The sequence below is a fragment of the Monodon monoceros genome, unplaced genomic scaffold (genome assembly GCF_005190385.1).
Source record: "Monodon monoceros isolate NGI ecotype Baffin Bay Population unplaced genomic scaffold, NGI_Narwhal_1 Super_Scaffold_18, whole genome shotgun sequence".
NCBI lineage: Eukaryota > Metazoa > Chordata > Mammalia > Artiodactyla > Monodontidae > Monodon > Monodon monoceros.
In genome coordinates this window covers 98862918-98880126 of record NW_021703774.1, presented here as the reverse complement: position 1 = coordinate 98880126, position 17209 = coordinate 98862918, and the positions used below count along the sequence as shown (strand labels likewise).

Genomic DNA, 17209 nt, shown 5'->3' with positions numbered 1-17209 from the left:
ATATTAAGGACAGATCGAGAATTAAAAAGAATCTGGAGGTAACAATAGTTGCTTTTATAAAACCCCCAAACAATAATTTCAAAGCTCCTAGTCTCCTTTACATATTTACTTTGGTTTGTCTTTGTAATAACAGCAAGAGCAAATATGGCACAAGAATACAGGTTAAATCATTACAGGTAAACTGCAAGCAAGGACAAATAAAAAAATTTAAGCTTCCATTCACATATTGAAGAAAGGACTTTTATTTACACTACTAGTAGATCCCAGCTATTCCAGTTACTCTGAGATATAATCATCTTATCAATGACAGGAAAAATATCTTCCAGTATTTGTTTTAACAACTGTAATTAAATTGCTTAGTTATACTGTAGAGTAAGAAGCAATTAATGAATTTTTTAGAAATAAAAAATATGTATATATATTACCCTGATGCCTAGGCCAAAATATATCTAACAACAAATTTTCTTGATTTCTACTGTCATAAAAATAAAGGAAAAATATATTGCAAGTATCTTCATTATAGACAATTTCAATTAGAAAACAATAGTTTAATGAAAACAATATAGTGGTTCATGTGACTGAACTGATATGGAAGCAAGAGAAGTATTCAAACTTGACAGATAACATATTGTCAAATATAAAGAATATCTGCCTCAATGACACATTTACAGGCAGTAATTAGATTTTTACACATCTCAATTTTATCTTATATTCAAGGAAAATACAGGTCAGTAGGTTATGATCCTAAATCGTAGTTAAAAACCCTTTCTTTTAGCTTGTAAGATGTAGCCTTTTGATTTGATAATTCCTCTACTTTTAACAATGACTGAATATCGCAGTAGCCACAGTGGCACCCACTCATGTGCTTGAATGTCAGGGATGCTTTCCTGAAGTGCTTCTTGGAAACTTGCTTCAGAAAGCAGTTCTTAAAACAAACAAACAACAAATAAAAACCCAAACTGTTAAAACTTGAAAACAAAAGCACTTTACTATGTAGGTAAGCATTTAAATACAACAAAAGAAACACCTCAAAACTGAATATAAATTATACTTATCCTTAATGTGTGCTATGAATCTGAACCAGAATACCAGAAAGACCCAGACAGTTCTTTAGAAAGTATCTACACTTGTAACCCAGCCAGTTTAATTCATAATTTCTGGTGAGTGGAGCCTGGATATTTGTATTTTTTGAAGATCTCTAGGTGATTCTAATGTACAGCCAGGGACAATACAGGAAAGTACAAGGAAGGAAAAAAAGTTACCCATAATCCTATCAACCAAAGATGGACCATTTCCATTGCCATGTATTTCCATCCAACTATTTTTCTGTATATATTTATGTATATATGTATGTATCTAGCCATATCTTAAAAACTAGAAATCATACTGTAGTTATAGCTTAATTTGCTTATTTTTTTCACTTATATTATGAATATTTTCCCATGTAATTAAATATTCTGCGAAAGCATGTAATTAAATATTCTGTGAAAGCATTTTTAATAATTCTCCCAATACTACATTTTATAGATATAATTTATACACTTTCTTGTTGGTCAAAAAATTAGTTTTTTCCTAATATTTTGCTAATAAAAATAATACTTAATGAACATCCTTAAAATGCATGCCTGGCTATGGAACGACAAGGTCAAAGTACATTTTCTGAAGGCTTGATACATAGTATATTGCCAGCTGCTTTCCAGAAAGACTGTACTTTACACTTAATAGATAATATTGGAATGCCAATCTTACCATATCCTCACTAGCACCAGCAATCATTTAAAACATCTTTCCCAGTGGTTATCTTTTAATCAGCATCTCCTTGATGAAATTATTATTTTCTAATTCCACATTTATGCCTAAACCCTCTACCATTGTTCTGATCTGCCACTCCCCTCCTCACTTCCTCTTCTCCAGCCACACTGGCCTCACAGCTGTATCCTGAAATCCTCAAACATATTCCCACCTTGGAGCCTTTGAATCAGCCGCTCCCTCTTCCCTGAGCACTCTTCTTCCAGACACCCACAAGGCTCTCTCCCTTCTTGCAGGTCTCTGATTAATGTACCCTAGCAGAGAGGCCTCCCCAACCATCCTATATAAAACAACAACCCCTAACCTGGGCACTCTTTCCTCCCTCAGCCAACTTTTCCCCATAGCACACACCACCATTTATCACATTCAACATTTATCTTAATTTGTGTCTCATCCCATCAGAATATAATTTCCATGAGGGTTGAGATTTTTGACTTGGTGCTGTATTTCTAGTACTTAGAACAATGCCCGGCACATAGTAGGTGCTCAAATGTCTTTTGAATGAATCAGTCAATATGGAAAGATTCCACTGGGGTCTGAACCAACCCTATATATAAAGGATTAGGTGACCATCTATACAATATGATTTGGGAATGCCAAAGAACATGCCCTAAAATGAACTGCCATGATATTTGAATAACATCAATAGTAAACTCTCAGTAAATATTAGCTATTGTCATGTGCCAGTCACTTTTCAGAGTACTTTATTAACTCTTTTAATCCACATGTTAACCCAAGAGATAGGTAATATTATTTCCCTTCACAGGGGGAAACTGACACAGAGAGATTAGATAACTTGCCCAAGGTCACATAGCTAGTAAATGGTAGTTTTAATAAATGAAATGCAAACAGCTCTTGGAAAAGTAACATTAACGTGGATTTGTTTACCAGATTGTCTAACCCTGAGGGAATGCGGCATAATATAGATTAGATTTAATGGGAATGGTGAGAGGAGGAAGGCAAATAAAAATGGGAAAGTTCCAAAGTCAGAATCACCTACTTCACAATTTTACCCTGACCGTAGTTAAACTATTACCACAACTTCTAGGACAAGGAATAATGGAAAATAAACCTTTCTGAAGAAAAAGGGTAATTTTAGAACAGAGGAAGGCCTTTAGGTGACTTATAAACAAGATTCTATTTTAGATGACAAGCAGAGTTAAATGTTTTACAACTTGATCGCTTAAAAAATAAATCTGACACAAGGTCAGAGAACTATGCTATTCATTAGCTACATACTTTTAATTCAACTATGTTAACTCTTTAGAATCAGTAAACATGACAAAACTTTTAAGAGAATTGCTTCATTACAGATCAAATTGTCTGAAGATCCATCTATAGTATATGCAGGATCCAACTATAAATTCTAATTAAAGGGTTTAGAATTAAAATTAAAAAGACAGCCAAATGTCAAATTACACCAGTAAAACAAAAACATTCTTCCCCCCAAAGGATTAAATCTCTCTTTTCATATACATGTGCAATATATTTTTCCATAACAATGATGTATTAGCACATAATCCACATGCCCACATTTAGATAACGTGGAAATAAAATACTAGACACCTTAGTCTTTTCCTATTTCCTTTCCTACTGGAAAAACGATAGAGTGTTTTTCAGGTGGAGGTGGAAGGGGGTACAGGACCACCCATCAGGTGTTGGTAACAATTACAGTTGGAAGAGTCCCCATGAGTAAACAGAAAAATAATATATTATTTGCCAACGTATAGAAAGTTAAAATTTCAATGGTTTATATTTTAGAACAAATCAGCACAGCAATTCTTTGATTTTCACTAAAATGACCTTTTTAAAAAAAGTGAATCTAATTACTCACGTGGGAAAGCTCTGCTGGAGGGGAAAAGTCCCTATGTCCTATTCTGGTACGATTTAAATGGAAACTGATAAGAAAGTACAGTTTCAGTCTGAAATACTACAATACTAATGTTTCAAGTCAGAGAGACAGTACAGTATGGTGGGGAAAAGGCTCCAAATTCAGCCAGGACCTAGATCTAAGTTCAAACTTTGCCCTAAGCCAGCTGGGTGACCTTGGGTAGTTTCTTAAACTCTAAGGCTCTATTTCTGCATCCATAAAGTGTCTAGTTTCAGTTGCTGTAAGGATTACAGATAATCTCTCTGAGACATTTACCATGATGCCTAGCATTTGAGAAAGAATATCAAAACTCCTCCACTTCCTACAAAACAGTAAAAAAAAAAAAAAGAGGCTGAGGCAGACTGCTAATAAGGTATAAAGTCTTAAGAGGTTATCCATAAGCATCCTAAATATAAATTGAATCAAACCACCTATATAATGCCATCTTTTTAGAAATGAAAGTAAAAACGGAATGTTTTTCTCCAGGAATCACCTATAAAATATAATTGCCTCCAATTTTTATTAAACTAGAACTTCTACAAAAATGTCATGGAAATTTAAAACTTTCACAAGATATCTCTCACTTAACTATACCAAAAATACTGTTTCATAGAGCCTGTATATTTAGTAAGTAAAATATGCTTAATATATTTACCTTTGCTCCCTAAGAAACTGTGAAAAAACAAAAATGGAGCAGACTGCTAATAAAGTGTAAAATATTATCTTCCCAGCTTTCCAAGTTATCTTGTAAAATGTTGATAAAAATTATTCTACAAAAGGCAGACAAGCCATTCTCATTAATCAAATGTTTCTGACTAACATCAAGCATATGTCTTGATATTAATGATTAATAAAATATCTAATCAAATACCTATCCTAAGATGCTTAAGTTTCAAACTGAATTTTATCTGCTTCTTTTTCCAGATATTTATCCTTTTTAATTAAGTGGCCCTTTGGTGCAGTCTTTGCTATACTAGACAATATTATATGTGACACTATTTAGAATATCTTACAAGATCTTTTCTGTGTAGCTTAATATTTATAAACCTCAGCAGACTGGATGTTCAGGAAATGACCCCTTCACTTCTTTTCCCATTGGTACAAAGACAAAATTAATGCTTTCTGAAACTAAAATAAAGGCATATATGTTTTGAACTAACTATTAAGAATAGCTCTAGGTGACAGCATTGTACCTTTATCACTGTACACAATTAAAAATTAAATTTTAACAAGTAGCTTCTTATAAGATAAAAGCTCATGATCAATCTCTATAAATGAAAATCTCAGTCTTACCTTTTGGATCATTATGAGTCAAGAGCTGTATGTCAAATTGTTTAGCAAATGCAGTCAAATCGGGTGGCATCACACAGCAGGAGGCAAGATTAACTTGGTTACTATTTGGTTTTACCTAGAAGTGGAGAAAAAAAAAAAATGACATCTCCACTAAATTAAGTACTACAAAAAGTAGAAAGCAATAAAAGGATTCAATTTTAGAACACATGAAATATCACATTCTACAGTACTTAAAGTTTATAAAATACTTTTACATGTATATATTTATTAATGTATGCTGTTCTGACTCAGTGGTAACAGAGGAAGGAAAAATAGCTCTACAAGGGGGAAAAGGCCAATATATTACTACACTATTAAAAAAGTCTCATGCTCGAACCTGCCATCTAATACCTCTGCCTTGGAAACTAACACGATTCTAAGTGGTATGGTTCCACCTACAAAGGAAATATGTCTTAAAGATAGAGGATCAAATACAAATGATAAGTATGTTTAATGTTGAAGTATACAATATGGTTATTAGTCAGACATTTGAAAAAGAGAAGAATCAGGTAATTTCTAATAGATGCTCTAGTTAATTTATAGATACATTTCAGATCATCTAAGTCTCTCCAACAGGATCTTAGCCACATTCTGGCTATCACCAAGCCAAAGGGACAAAGGGCAACTTTTCTCTAGGGTCTTCCTGCCCATAAGAAAATGAAAAGGCTGGGGATTATAAATGCAAAGGAATAAAGAAAAATACAGAGAGTAAACTACTTGTAAGCAAGTTCCCTAATCATTTTATAGGTTATTAAGCTAGAGAGTGGCAGTGATTGATTTATGACTCCATCTCCACATCAAGTTCTGTGAACAGAAGGTCTTATATATCTTTAAATAACAGAGCAAAATATTTGTTATATATGATATTCTCTCACTTAGGAAATAAGAACCATGGACTAATAAAACCTAAAGGAAAACACAATATTTTTATCACATAATTAAAACTGAAGGAAAGAGCCTTAATTCATTTGGCTATGAATGCTTCAACACACACTTTCTAGTGTTATTGTCAAAGCCTGCTTCAAAACTCCCATACTTGGAACAGTCACCCCACAGTGGTGTCCACTATGTGCATGATGTTTAATGGGATGCAGCAAAGACTGTAAAAGACAGGCTCCTCCTGGAGTGCTCGTGATCTAGACGTCTTTTACCTGTGCCCACTGATACAGCTGTTCCAACTGGGTTTTGTCCAGATCAGAGGTACCTATAGCAACGATCTTTTTGCTGTGGACTAAGTTTTGTAATTCTTCCCAGTAAGGCTGCAAATGCTCCAAGGAAAGATTAACTCCATCTTCAATAGGAGGTGAAGCAATGATCACAGAATCCAGCTGTGCAACTCCAAGGACTGAACAGGCTGATGTGAAGGAAAACACAAAGAGGATAAATGTTTGTTACATAATAAAAACAAGTTGCTTCTAATGTCCTTTAAGTACCCCACTGAATTCTGTCCATATAGTTCACTAGTATTCTACATAACAGATTATTTCATTAGGTTTCATAATTTACCTGTCATTTAGAACATTTCCATCTTTTAAAAAAGTATAAAGTGCCCATTCATCTACTTGGTCTATGTGGCAGATATGTGGGTTTCTTTGACCTGCCTCATTCCTGGGGAAACTCACAACTACTACAGGTTCCTCTTTCTGAGGAACAGGCCTCCTTGTTTCCTAGGCCCCAGGACTTTTTGGTAGCTTCTGACCTAATAGTCTATAACTGGTAGTCAGAGCAAAGAATAAGCTTGAGACTCTGAGTGAAAGACTGAATTTATGGTCTTAACCTATATATTAATCTATGCTTATAGATGTAGATAATCTCTTAATTTTTATAAAAATAATTTTAAGAGTTTATTTTTAATGATTATTGTTCGCTCCATGGTTATATTAAAGAGCTATTTAGTTAACTGTTCAATGTATATAAATACTGGAAGAATATTTTAAAATAAAAAACACTGAATAACTATAATGCCATAGTAACCTAACCAAGTGCTGAAAATAGATAAAAATGCTTGTTTCTGTTGTGGTTATTCTTTTGATATTTCACCTGTAGTACTAAAAGAGCTAAGAATATGATTAAGGAGAATTTCTATCTCTAAACATATAGTTAACATTTAATTATGTTACATCTTTTACATTCCTTTTATATATCAAAATATGACCTTACATAAGTTGATGTGATTCTACAGAAGCCTTAACAAATTAGGCTAGAACTTTAAAAGATAAAATTGCAATGAGCTCATTTTCTTTTTTACCTGGACCTGAACACAAGATATAACTAATACACCTACACTAATTTAAAGTCCACATGAAAATAAAGTTGAAATTTTGCTTACCCATGTCAACTGCATTTCTAGTTGATGATGAAGAGTTTGATCCTACAATGAACAGTTTTGCTGGGTGACAAAGAAAACAAAACAGATTACTATATTTGAGTAACATTCTACTACATAGTAGTAATACTGCTAAAATACTAAGATGACAGATAATCCTGAATGAATTTTTTCCTTTCCTAGTTGCATTGTTTTATAGTTTTCATTTTAAGACCTAAAAGTATATTTCCACTGTAATTTTAAAATTATATGCTAGTTGCCAACAATAATCTGATTGTCAAAACAAAAAAGCAAATATTAATTTCCCCTTTATTAGAAGGCAGGGCAGATATAGAAACTTATTAAAAATGTATATTTTTATGAATTAAACATTAATGGAGCATATTATTTTCTCCAATAAACTAAAGTCTATATAAAGCCTAAATCAGAATTACTTATAATGAGAAGAAAATTGAAAAAACACCCCAAAAACCAAAAACAAACAAACACTCCACAATCCTACCCTCCTAATATTGAATACAATCATTTTCATTTTTAGACGACATTACCTTCAAGTTCTTGGTCATATAAAGCAGAGTATATATTTTCTACTTCCACATACTTGGTTTACCCTTATGTAACAAATATTTTTACATCTCTATGCAGTATTATCTTAATTTTTTAAAAAATCATAACAGTAATGTATTCACTCTAGAAATGAGGAAAACCTATAGGAGTAGGGGGGAAAAAAAAAAACCAACCAAACAAACAAAAAAAACTCTACCAATAGTCTCATCACCAAAAGCAATTACTGTTTAGATTTTTATGTACTCTGGATTTTTCTTTTTTTTCCTTTTTTTTTTGGCCACATGGCTTGTCGGATCTTAGTTTGCCAACCAGGGATTGGACCCTCAGCAGTAAAAGCAGAGTCGCCAGGGAATTCCCTGTACTTTGTATTTTTAATGAATAATTTTACATACTCATTTTTAATGGTGAACATTATTCTGTAATTTTGATAGGGTATAATTTACTGAATGATTTCCTACTTTTTGGACTTTTAGATTAGTTCCAGTTTTTTGTTACTGAAATAAACATCTATGTTAACTTTTTTTTCAACTTTATGCCTGAAGCATTTCCCAAGGACAAACCGTCAGAAATGTGACTATGAGTCAAAGAATATGATCTGTTTTTTGTGAGTCGTGTTCTATTTTATTTACCTACTATTTTATAAAAGATTTGTACCAGTTTACCAGAGCACTAAAAGTTATGAGTTGCTCTCCTAACAATATAGGATGCTATTAAACAAAACGAAACAAAAAAAATATATATATATTTGCTAATTTGATAGGTACAAAATATACCTGCCCAGAACCACATTAACTGGCATTTCTTTGCTTACCAGGAAAGTTGAGTAGTTTTTCATATTTATGAAATTGAGGCTTTGGCTTGATTTCAACTCAGCTTTATATGTATATATTTACTTTATGTAAACTCACTGTTCAAAAATCTAAATTTACTCAACAAATAGGTGGAGTAATAGGAAAGCAAAGAGAAAAATCAGAAAGGGGAATGGAGAGAAAACAGGGTTAATGAAACACCCTTATGTAAAGTGCCTGGCATTCAACATATACAACAAATTTTCCTTGTACAACATTTCTTACATTTGTCATTTCCTTTCTACTGCTAGATAACCTTCCTAAAACACTGCTTTCCTCATGTTACTTCTCTATTTAAATGCCATCACAACTTCCTTACCAGGTGACAGTCAATCTTTACCACTTTGCTCCAGCCTTAGCTCCTGTAATTATACTCTGTGAACACCCTCCCCATCACTATCCCTCTGGCCATGAATTTGTGCCATTTGAAATGGTCTCCTCTCTCTGAAAGATGAGGCATTTTTAGGTAGGTGAAGAGAGGAAAGCTCTTGATACTTATCAAAAACCTCAAGCCTTCCAGGAACTGAGGACAACTTGTAAGAGCTCCAAGATGGATCTACACCATGATGAACTGCAATCAACCACAGAGAAATGTTGCTCTGATGTCCTTTCCAACACAAATAATAATGTGAAATTAACAGAAAGAAATGGGTTTTGTAGTCAGGCATACCTGGATGGATTCTTGGTTCAACCACTTACTTGCTGTATAACAACTTTCAAGTTATTTTTTATTTATTTATTTATTTTGCGGTACGCAGGCCTCCCACTGTTGTGGCCTCTCCCGTTGCAGAGCACAGGCTCCAGACGCGCAGGCCCAGCAGCCATGGCTCACAGACCAGCCACTCTGCGGCATGTGGGATGTTCCCGGACCAGGGCACGAACCCATGTACCCTGCATCGGCAGGCGGACTCTCAACCACTGCGCCACCAGGGAAGCCCAACTTTCAAGTTATTTAATGTCACTTGTGCAATGGGGATAATAAACCTACCCTGCAGAATTGTTTTGAAAATTATATGAAGAAATATAAGCATAAAGTGTCAAGTACAGTGCCTGGTATAAAGCAAGATTCAACAAATGGTAGTTATTATTATTAGAGTCAAAAGACAATGCCCTATCTCATCTTACATGTTCATCCTAATAAGAGTAATAATAAAATAACAACCACCACAACACAACCACAAATGGTAATAAATAATAGCTACCTGGCACTTACTTGTGCCAAGCACCATGCTAAGTGCTTCTTTTGTTATTTCATCTAGCTTACAAAGAAGCCTGTGAAACAGGTGTATCCCCATTTTATAGATGAGGAAACTGAGCTCAGAGAGGTTAAATCATTTGTTAGCCCCAGATTATATCAGTCAGTAATCTGCACATCCAGGAATTTCAATTTAGTTAAGCTCAAGCATTTAATGACTATGTTATGCTGACTGTAGGCTGAGGACAAGAACATCTTAATTCCTTGAGCTTAGCATTATCTCTGGAAAGTAGGAGTCATTTCACCTTTGTTGAATGGGTAGAGTATGTATTTGATTTCTCTTCATGCAACTTGTTGCCAAGACTTCTTTCTCTGCTCCCAGGCAACCTCAGCCATTGCTTAGCAGTATCACACCAGGAAGGGAGGGCTTATGCTGGCTTTAGGTGGGCAATGCTCTTAAGTCTTCCCTTTATTCTTTCCATTCCCTACACCTTACTCTTCCTACTGCTCTGATGTCCTACAAATAAATTAATGAGAACATAATGAAGAGGTGAAGTTCTATTCTGACTCCATTGAAGTAGCCAATAGTGACCTCCTATAACTCCCTTTTTAAAGCTGACTTTAAAATTATGTTATAAAAAATCTCTATATTTCCCACACTTAGTGATTGAGTTACTCATTACCAGAAGTAAGGAAAGGTTTAGTCCCATGCTTGACAAAACCTCACTATCATCCACTGTCTAACAAAATGAACTGTAAAGGCTGGACTTTACCAGAAACTTTCATTTCTTCTCTTTCATCGGGATTTATCTTTTCTACTGCATGAGATACAGTACATTCCAAGACATCTGGAAACTCCTATAATAAACACATGATATTTACAATAAATATAAAATTAGTGTTTCTGATTAGCTATATATTTTCTATTGTCCATAACACTCTTTAGAAGCAGAGAACCCATAAAACAATAGAGTTCTTTACCTGAGGCCTAGATGGGCTTCATAACGCTTGCAAAGCCCTGAAATAAAGGTAAAGTGCTGTGTGTGTGTGTGTGTGTGTGTGTGTGTGTGTGTCCATTTTCTGGGAAAAAGTGTCTCATTTTGATGAGATACTCAGAGGGATGTCTGATCAAAAACAAACGAATAAACAAACAAGCAGATTGGGCAGTATGTGAGGAGTTAGAACCACTAACACAGTAAACACTTTTACTCAGAAAAGAAACCAATGAAAAGTAAATAATATTTTCCTTCTGGATGCTGACATGTTAAAACACTTCCTGTATATCAATCACAAACATTTTAAGCCAAAATATATTTTTTTCTGAATGCAATGGAAAAAAAGTAAAGGCCATTCCAATGCATAAAAATGAGTAGTTAATGAGTGAAATGATAAAATATTAGTACACATAAATCAGAAACATACTAACTCACATTTACAAGATTAAAACAAAGTAAACGGTGAGGATTTTCCCATGATTCTTGATCATATTACAATGCCTGGCACATATTAACTATTTACAAGTCATGCACAGATGAATGGTCACTTCAGAAAAACAGAGACAGATAGAAGACATTAATTAATGTCTGCCTAGCAGCCACAGTTACAAACTTGCAGTATGCTCAAGGAAACACTTATTTTCAGCATATGTCCTCTTCCATACTTTTTAAGTAGTCTATGTAATCTGTTACAAGCCTTTGGCTAAGTTGGATTCTGAAGAGTGGTTTACAGACAGGTGTTTTGTATATTAACATTTATGATAATGGCCATATACTGACATTCAATGAAACACAGTTCTTTACTGTTTCGTAAGAAACTGATACTTAAAAACTTATTTTTAGTGGCTATATTTTGGGTTATAGTCTATCAAAGCAATCTACTAACCCAAATTGTTTGATAGTCATTCCTCTACTAGACCAAATATAAACTGGAACAAAACGCATTTTGAGAAAACTGTGGTGGGACTCTTAGTAGCTTGTCTAGTTGAAGAGTTGACTAGAGTCAGATTTTCTCTTTCATGCTTAAGCCTACTGGGTCAGACTCCCACCTCAGCAAATCAACCACAATAAGTTTCATGCTAATTGCCTGTTTGACTTCCCTATCAAACCTGAGGAAGTTAATTTCCTGCTTATTACATGATTTCTTCATTCACAGTTCACTCACCCTGACCAAATCTGTGCTAATTTGGGAACTCCACTCATTCAAGGTCTTCCGGATACAATCTCGAAGCTGCAAAAGAAATGCATTTTGAAACTGTTAATCATACACTACACTTTTCTGTATTTCTACAATAAGACTGCATTAGTCTGTTTAGGAAAAGGAACATATCAATAGTAAATACCATACAAAAATTTTAATTCTATAAGGTTTTTGCTTCCTTTAACAAAGATTGATTTAGACCCGTTTTTATCCTACTCTTAATTCTCAAATGTTCTTGACCTAAAGCAGTAATCTAATTATTTAAAAGGTATTTTTGTATCAATGAAAATTTAAGTAAACTTCTGAGACGTAAAAGCATTCATAAAGAAACAAAAAAATTTTTCAAGAATAAGGTTTATAAATGGAGGAACTTCAAGCCCAGGCAACCTGACTAGAATTAACATTAACCAACCACTATGCTATATTCCTCAAAGGCAAACAAATGATTCTCTAAGTGTGGCCAAAGAAATTCCTACATTAGACTCACCTGTGGTGTTTATTAAACGTTCAAATTCCTGAGCTGCATCCTAGACCTCCTGAATCACTTTCTAAGGGCAGCAGAACTTCCATCTTAACAAGCATCCAAGTAATCAAAATGTACTCTAAAGTCTACAAACCACTATATCCGTATCTTGCAGAAGTCAACTTGCATAAAGTCAGTCCTTAAGTCATTTCCTAACAGTTAGGTAGACCTTCGATCTGTCTTCAATGTTTTCTTATATAAACAAACAATTTTATTACACTAACATTATAGTATTTTGTTAATTCATTAAAGTGTCTACTTATCTTTTATCTCTTATGACAGTGTATTTCCAACTTATTTAATAGTGGTCCAAAATAATAAGACATACACTAACACAGTGAGTAAGGACCTACATACATATAACAACAAAAATTCATAAAGCAATCTTTATGCTTACTACATGCCAGATACTCTGAGGGCTTCTATTATGAGTCAGAAAAAAAATACGCTTCTCCATGACTCACTGAACTGATAACACAAATGAGCCAACACTAGCAGTTTGAAATCACTGCCTTATAAATACCAAGGGCACAGTGCTTTGCATTCTGTGGACAATCAATGAAAAAGTAAATGAGTAACCAGAAGTACAGCCCTGAATTGCAAAAGCACTTTCCTAATACCAACAACAGAGATTAAACTTCTGAACTCACTATCTGACCTATGATTGCTTATGATAAAAACTGACACAAGCACTTTATTGCTTATATCTCAGTACAGGTAATTACAATGGACAACTGGCTTATCAATTTAAGAGCTCAGAGTCACCTATTTAAGATTTATAGTCTACAACAGCAATTCATGTGCTAGCCACAATAACCCACATGAATCCAATTTACAGGGTCTATATCTTTATGAAAGGTATATTTGTAATCAAATTTAAGTCAGTAGATAAAAATAAGTTGATAATCATTCTAGACAGAATTACAAGTCAATATTCTTTGAAAAATTAAGGCACCAGGACCAACTAGAAGTTAAGAATTCTATCAGGAGTGCTACGGCTCAAATCATGGGAGAATTTTTAGAAATTTTCCTCTGGAAGGATGGTTAATTTGCATAAGGCTTTTCTGATGAAATTCTCAATTCACGAAGATAAGTATATTTTCAGAGTGTTTGCCCCCTTCTGTCAGGACAAATCATGGAACAGCCCAATGTTACAATAATATGATAAATTCACTGACTATATCACAAACCTAGTGATTTTTAATTTTTTATATGTTATCTATATTGACTGAATATTAACCTTGTACTTTTTTGTTCTCTGCTCTCTTCATTCTTATTATACACACATCACAGAGTATCATGAAAGATGAGTGTCATGATAATTTAGTGTATCATTAGATCTGGGGTTGTATAAGAGTTTAAAAAATGCTACATGATCAAATACCCTAACAACAAATAACTGGTCAAAATAGTCCTATAATGGCCCATTTTAAAAACAAGATTTGATTTCATAAAATTCTAGTGAAACAAAATCTGGGCAGAGATCATAGAATAATTTAAAAAAAAAACAACAACCAAACATTAGACTAGAAAAGACCTTTTAGGAAATTTAATGATCTCTCTCTACCCAATGTGCAAATTTTCTCAATAATGAGTGATTTATTCAGTTTCTTTATTCAATGAGGTTAAACTGTTTCAAGTAGTGTATCCCATTTAGAGCTCTGGTTGCTACAAAGCTCTTCTTTACATAGAAACAAAACATGCCTCTCTATTCTAATCAAGCTGTCATGTTTTCTCTACATATGCTATCATATCTTCAAGTTTTCTCAAACGTTTTCAAGTTTCTTTAGTTTTGAGTCCCTCTTACGCAGCACCCAAAGTAATATACACAAATCACAATTCATCTTTTGAACGATGTTTCTTAAACTGTGGAGTGTGACTCATTACTGCATTAAGAAATCAAGTTTTTAAAAATTAAAGTAAGAGAAAAAATCAGAATACACAGTATATAGTAAGAGTTAAAATCTTTTCATGAAACTCGTGTGTTTGTGTGTGTGTGTGTAAAACATGAATTGGACTGCCAAGGCAAAATGCATTTTTTTTTTACTGGGTTTGCAGACAAACTGAAAACGACTACTTTAGCATGTGTTGAGTGAGATAAGAGAGAGAAAATTTCACCCAATATTATTTACGTGCAAAATGCTGTATTGAACCATCAGCCCTGGAGAAATTAAAGGTGTAGTATAAAACATATAAGTATTTATCTTTGGGAGAAATAGCACAAGTGAGGGTAGTTTAAAAAAAAACAAGAGAGACAAACTGAGCTGCATCCTGGACACAATATGGTAAGGATTCTGATTCCTACTAAAGTTACAATCAAGAGCACTGACAGAGGCGGCACTGGGTGTGAAGATGCACCTGCCGAAATTTTAAAGACGCTGTGCCCCCAACAGTAGGTTCGGATGCGACATCGCGCCGACAGCCGACCCAGCCTCCTCCGGCGGGCGGAGCCCAGGTGCGCGCCTCTCCCGCGACTACTGCGCGCCCGGAGCCCGACCACCCGCCCTCACCTCCCAGCGCCTCCCCGCCTCTCGGAGCCGCCCGGTCCGGCCCGCGCGGCCTACCGCGGGAGCCCTGCGCCTCCGCCGGCACGCACGCCACCCTCACCTCCTCGCTGTGCGTGGACGGGCACTTCTTCCGCAGGCGGCCCCAGTTCAGCAGGTTTCCCGTCTGCAGGTGCAGGGTGCTGGCCCGCGCCAGGAGCGCCCCGGCCGCGCGGCTGTCGGTGCCCATGGCAGCAGCCGACGGACCTGGCCCGGCGGCGCCGGGGCAGCAGGCGGGGAAGGAGGCCCCCCGTAGGACGCGGCGCCCGAGGCCGGAGAGCAGAGCGCGAGGCTGCTCGCCCCGCGCGGCGGGACCCCGGCCTGCGCTCGGGCCCGAGGGAGGCCGGGAGGCGGCAGGGCGGCGGCGGAGCGGCGGCCCGGGAAGGACGCGCTGGTGGCTGCGGCTCCTGCTACTGCGGCCGCCGCGGGAGAGTTGACTCCCAACTGAAGAGTCGTTTCCTGGAAGACAATGACTAAGCAGAAATCGCGGCGGAGAAAGTGCTTCGTAACAGTTACCAGTCCCGCGGCAGGGCGGGGGGTGGGCGCAGCGACCAGGCTGCGGGGGCGTCGGCCCGCGGGTGATTAGCCCTCGGCCTGTGGCCGGCGTGGCGCCAGGCGGAGGGTTGGCGCAGTGCGGAGAGAGCAGAGAGCAGAGAGCTGGGGGCGCGCGGGGCGGGGCGGGGCCGGCTGCCTGGGGCCCGGCGCTTGGCGGGGCTCCCCCTGTTGGTCAGAGGGCGGCGCGCCACCTCCACCTAATACCTCAGACTGCGCTCGAGGTCTCACCTCCCAGCCGACCGGCAGTCACGCTGGTTATACTCCTAGACATCTCTTTAAAAACAGAAATTAGGGGCTTCCTTGGTGGTGCAGTGGTTAAGAATCCGCTTGCCAATGCACGAATAAACAGGTTCGAGCCCTGGTCAGGGAAGATGTCACATGCCGTGGAGCAACTAAGCGGGGTGCCACAACCACTGAGCATGTGCTCTAGAGCCTGCGAAGCACACCTACTGAAGCCCGCGCGCCTAGAGCCCGTGCTCCGCAACGAAGAGTAGACCCCGCTCGCCGCAACTAGAGAAAGCCCGCGCGCAGCAATGAAGACCCAACGCAGCCAAAAATAAAGAAATTTAACTTTAAAAATGGAAGTTACTGAGGCATTGAAATACCAGCCGGTTTCAGTTCTCAGAAGCGAGCCTTAATGTACAAGGGCTCCCTTCTCCTTCAACTTTGCTTTGCTGCCCACTTGCTGGTTCATTTCCTTTCTCAAGGGCTTTCCCCCAAAGTGCTCATTTTTCTTCAAGTCCGTTAATTAAAGGTCTATTGATTCACACTATTTGCTGGCCAGTGTGTGAAGTCAAAGAATAAGACAATCTCTGCCCTTGAGAAGCTTAAACTCCAGTTACAGATACAAGGCCTAAGCGTACGAAACAATGAGTAATAATATAAGAATATGGTAGATTCCAGATGAGTTCAGATTAAAGAGAACGCTTAAACCGGTGAGATCAGGGAAGATATAACCCATTCCCTTACAGGTGGTTGTGATTCTTTACTCCTATTAAATTTCATATGTAGTAGACTTGGTATGAACATTTATTAACATTTATTGAGCATTCCTCAACAAATTTTTGCTTTTGTTGAGAGTAATCAGATATACTAAAAAGCAAAATGCTATTTAAAAGAGATGAATTCCACTTAGTAAGAATTAGAGGAGGAGTGTAAGAGGTTAGAAATTGAGCCTGATCTTGAGTAAATATTTGTAGGCTGAATGAAGGTAAGAATTCATTGAAGATAAGGGTAATCCCAGAAGCAGGAACAAACATGGGCTATTTTAATTAATGTAAACATTTGGTTTAGGCTGCATTTCCTGTGGCATCATTTCTTGACTTTTTTCGTATTCTCTAGTACCATGCAAATAATACTTGAATAAAGCTTAGAGGTTATACCCCCTAATCTATTGAACTTACCTCCTTGCTGGTGATTTATATAGCACACTGGTCACTGACATA

General features: G+C 36.7%; 1 protein-coding gene across 1 annotated transcript; it reads right to left on the bottom strand.

The window, feature by feature from the left end:
* Positions 1 to 224: 224 nt before the first annotated feature.
* Positions 225 to 15824, bottom strand: GCLM (glutamate-cysteine ligase modifier subunit). The gene is made up of 7 exons (XM_029230827.1): positions 15274 to 15824; positions 12108 to 12173; positions 10721 to 10805; positions 7341 to 7400; positions 6163 to 6365; positions 4973 to 5087; positions 225 to 925 (listed from the first exon to the last, which is right to left on the bottom strand). Exons 1-7 carry the CDS (start codon positions 15397 to 15399, stop codon positions 756 to 758), a joined length of 825 nt encoding a protein of 274 aa, XP_029086660.1. The 5' UTR covers positions 15400 to 15824; the 3' UTR covers positions 225 to 755.
* Positions 15825 to 17209: the final 1385 nt, after the last annotated feature.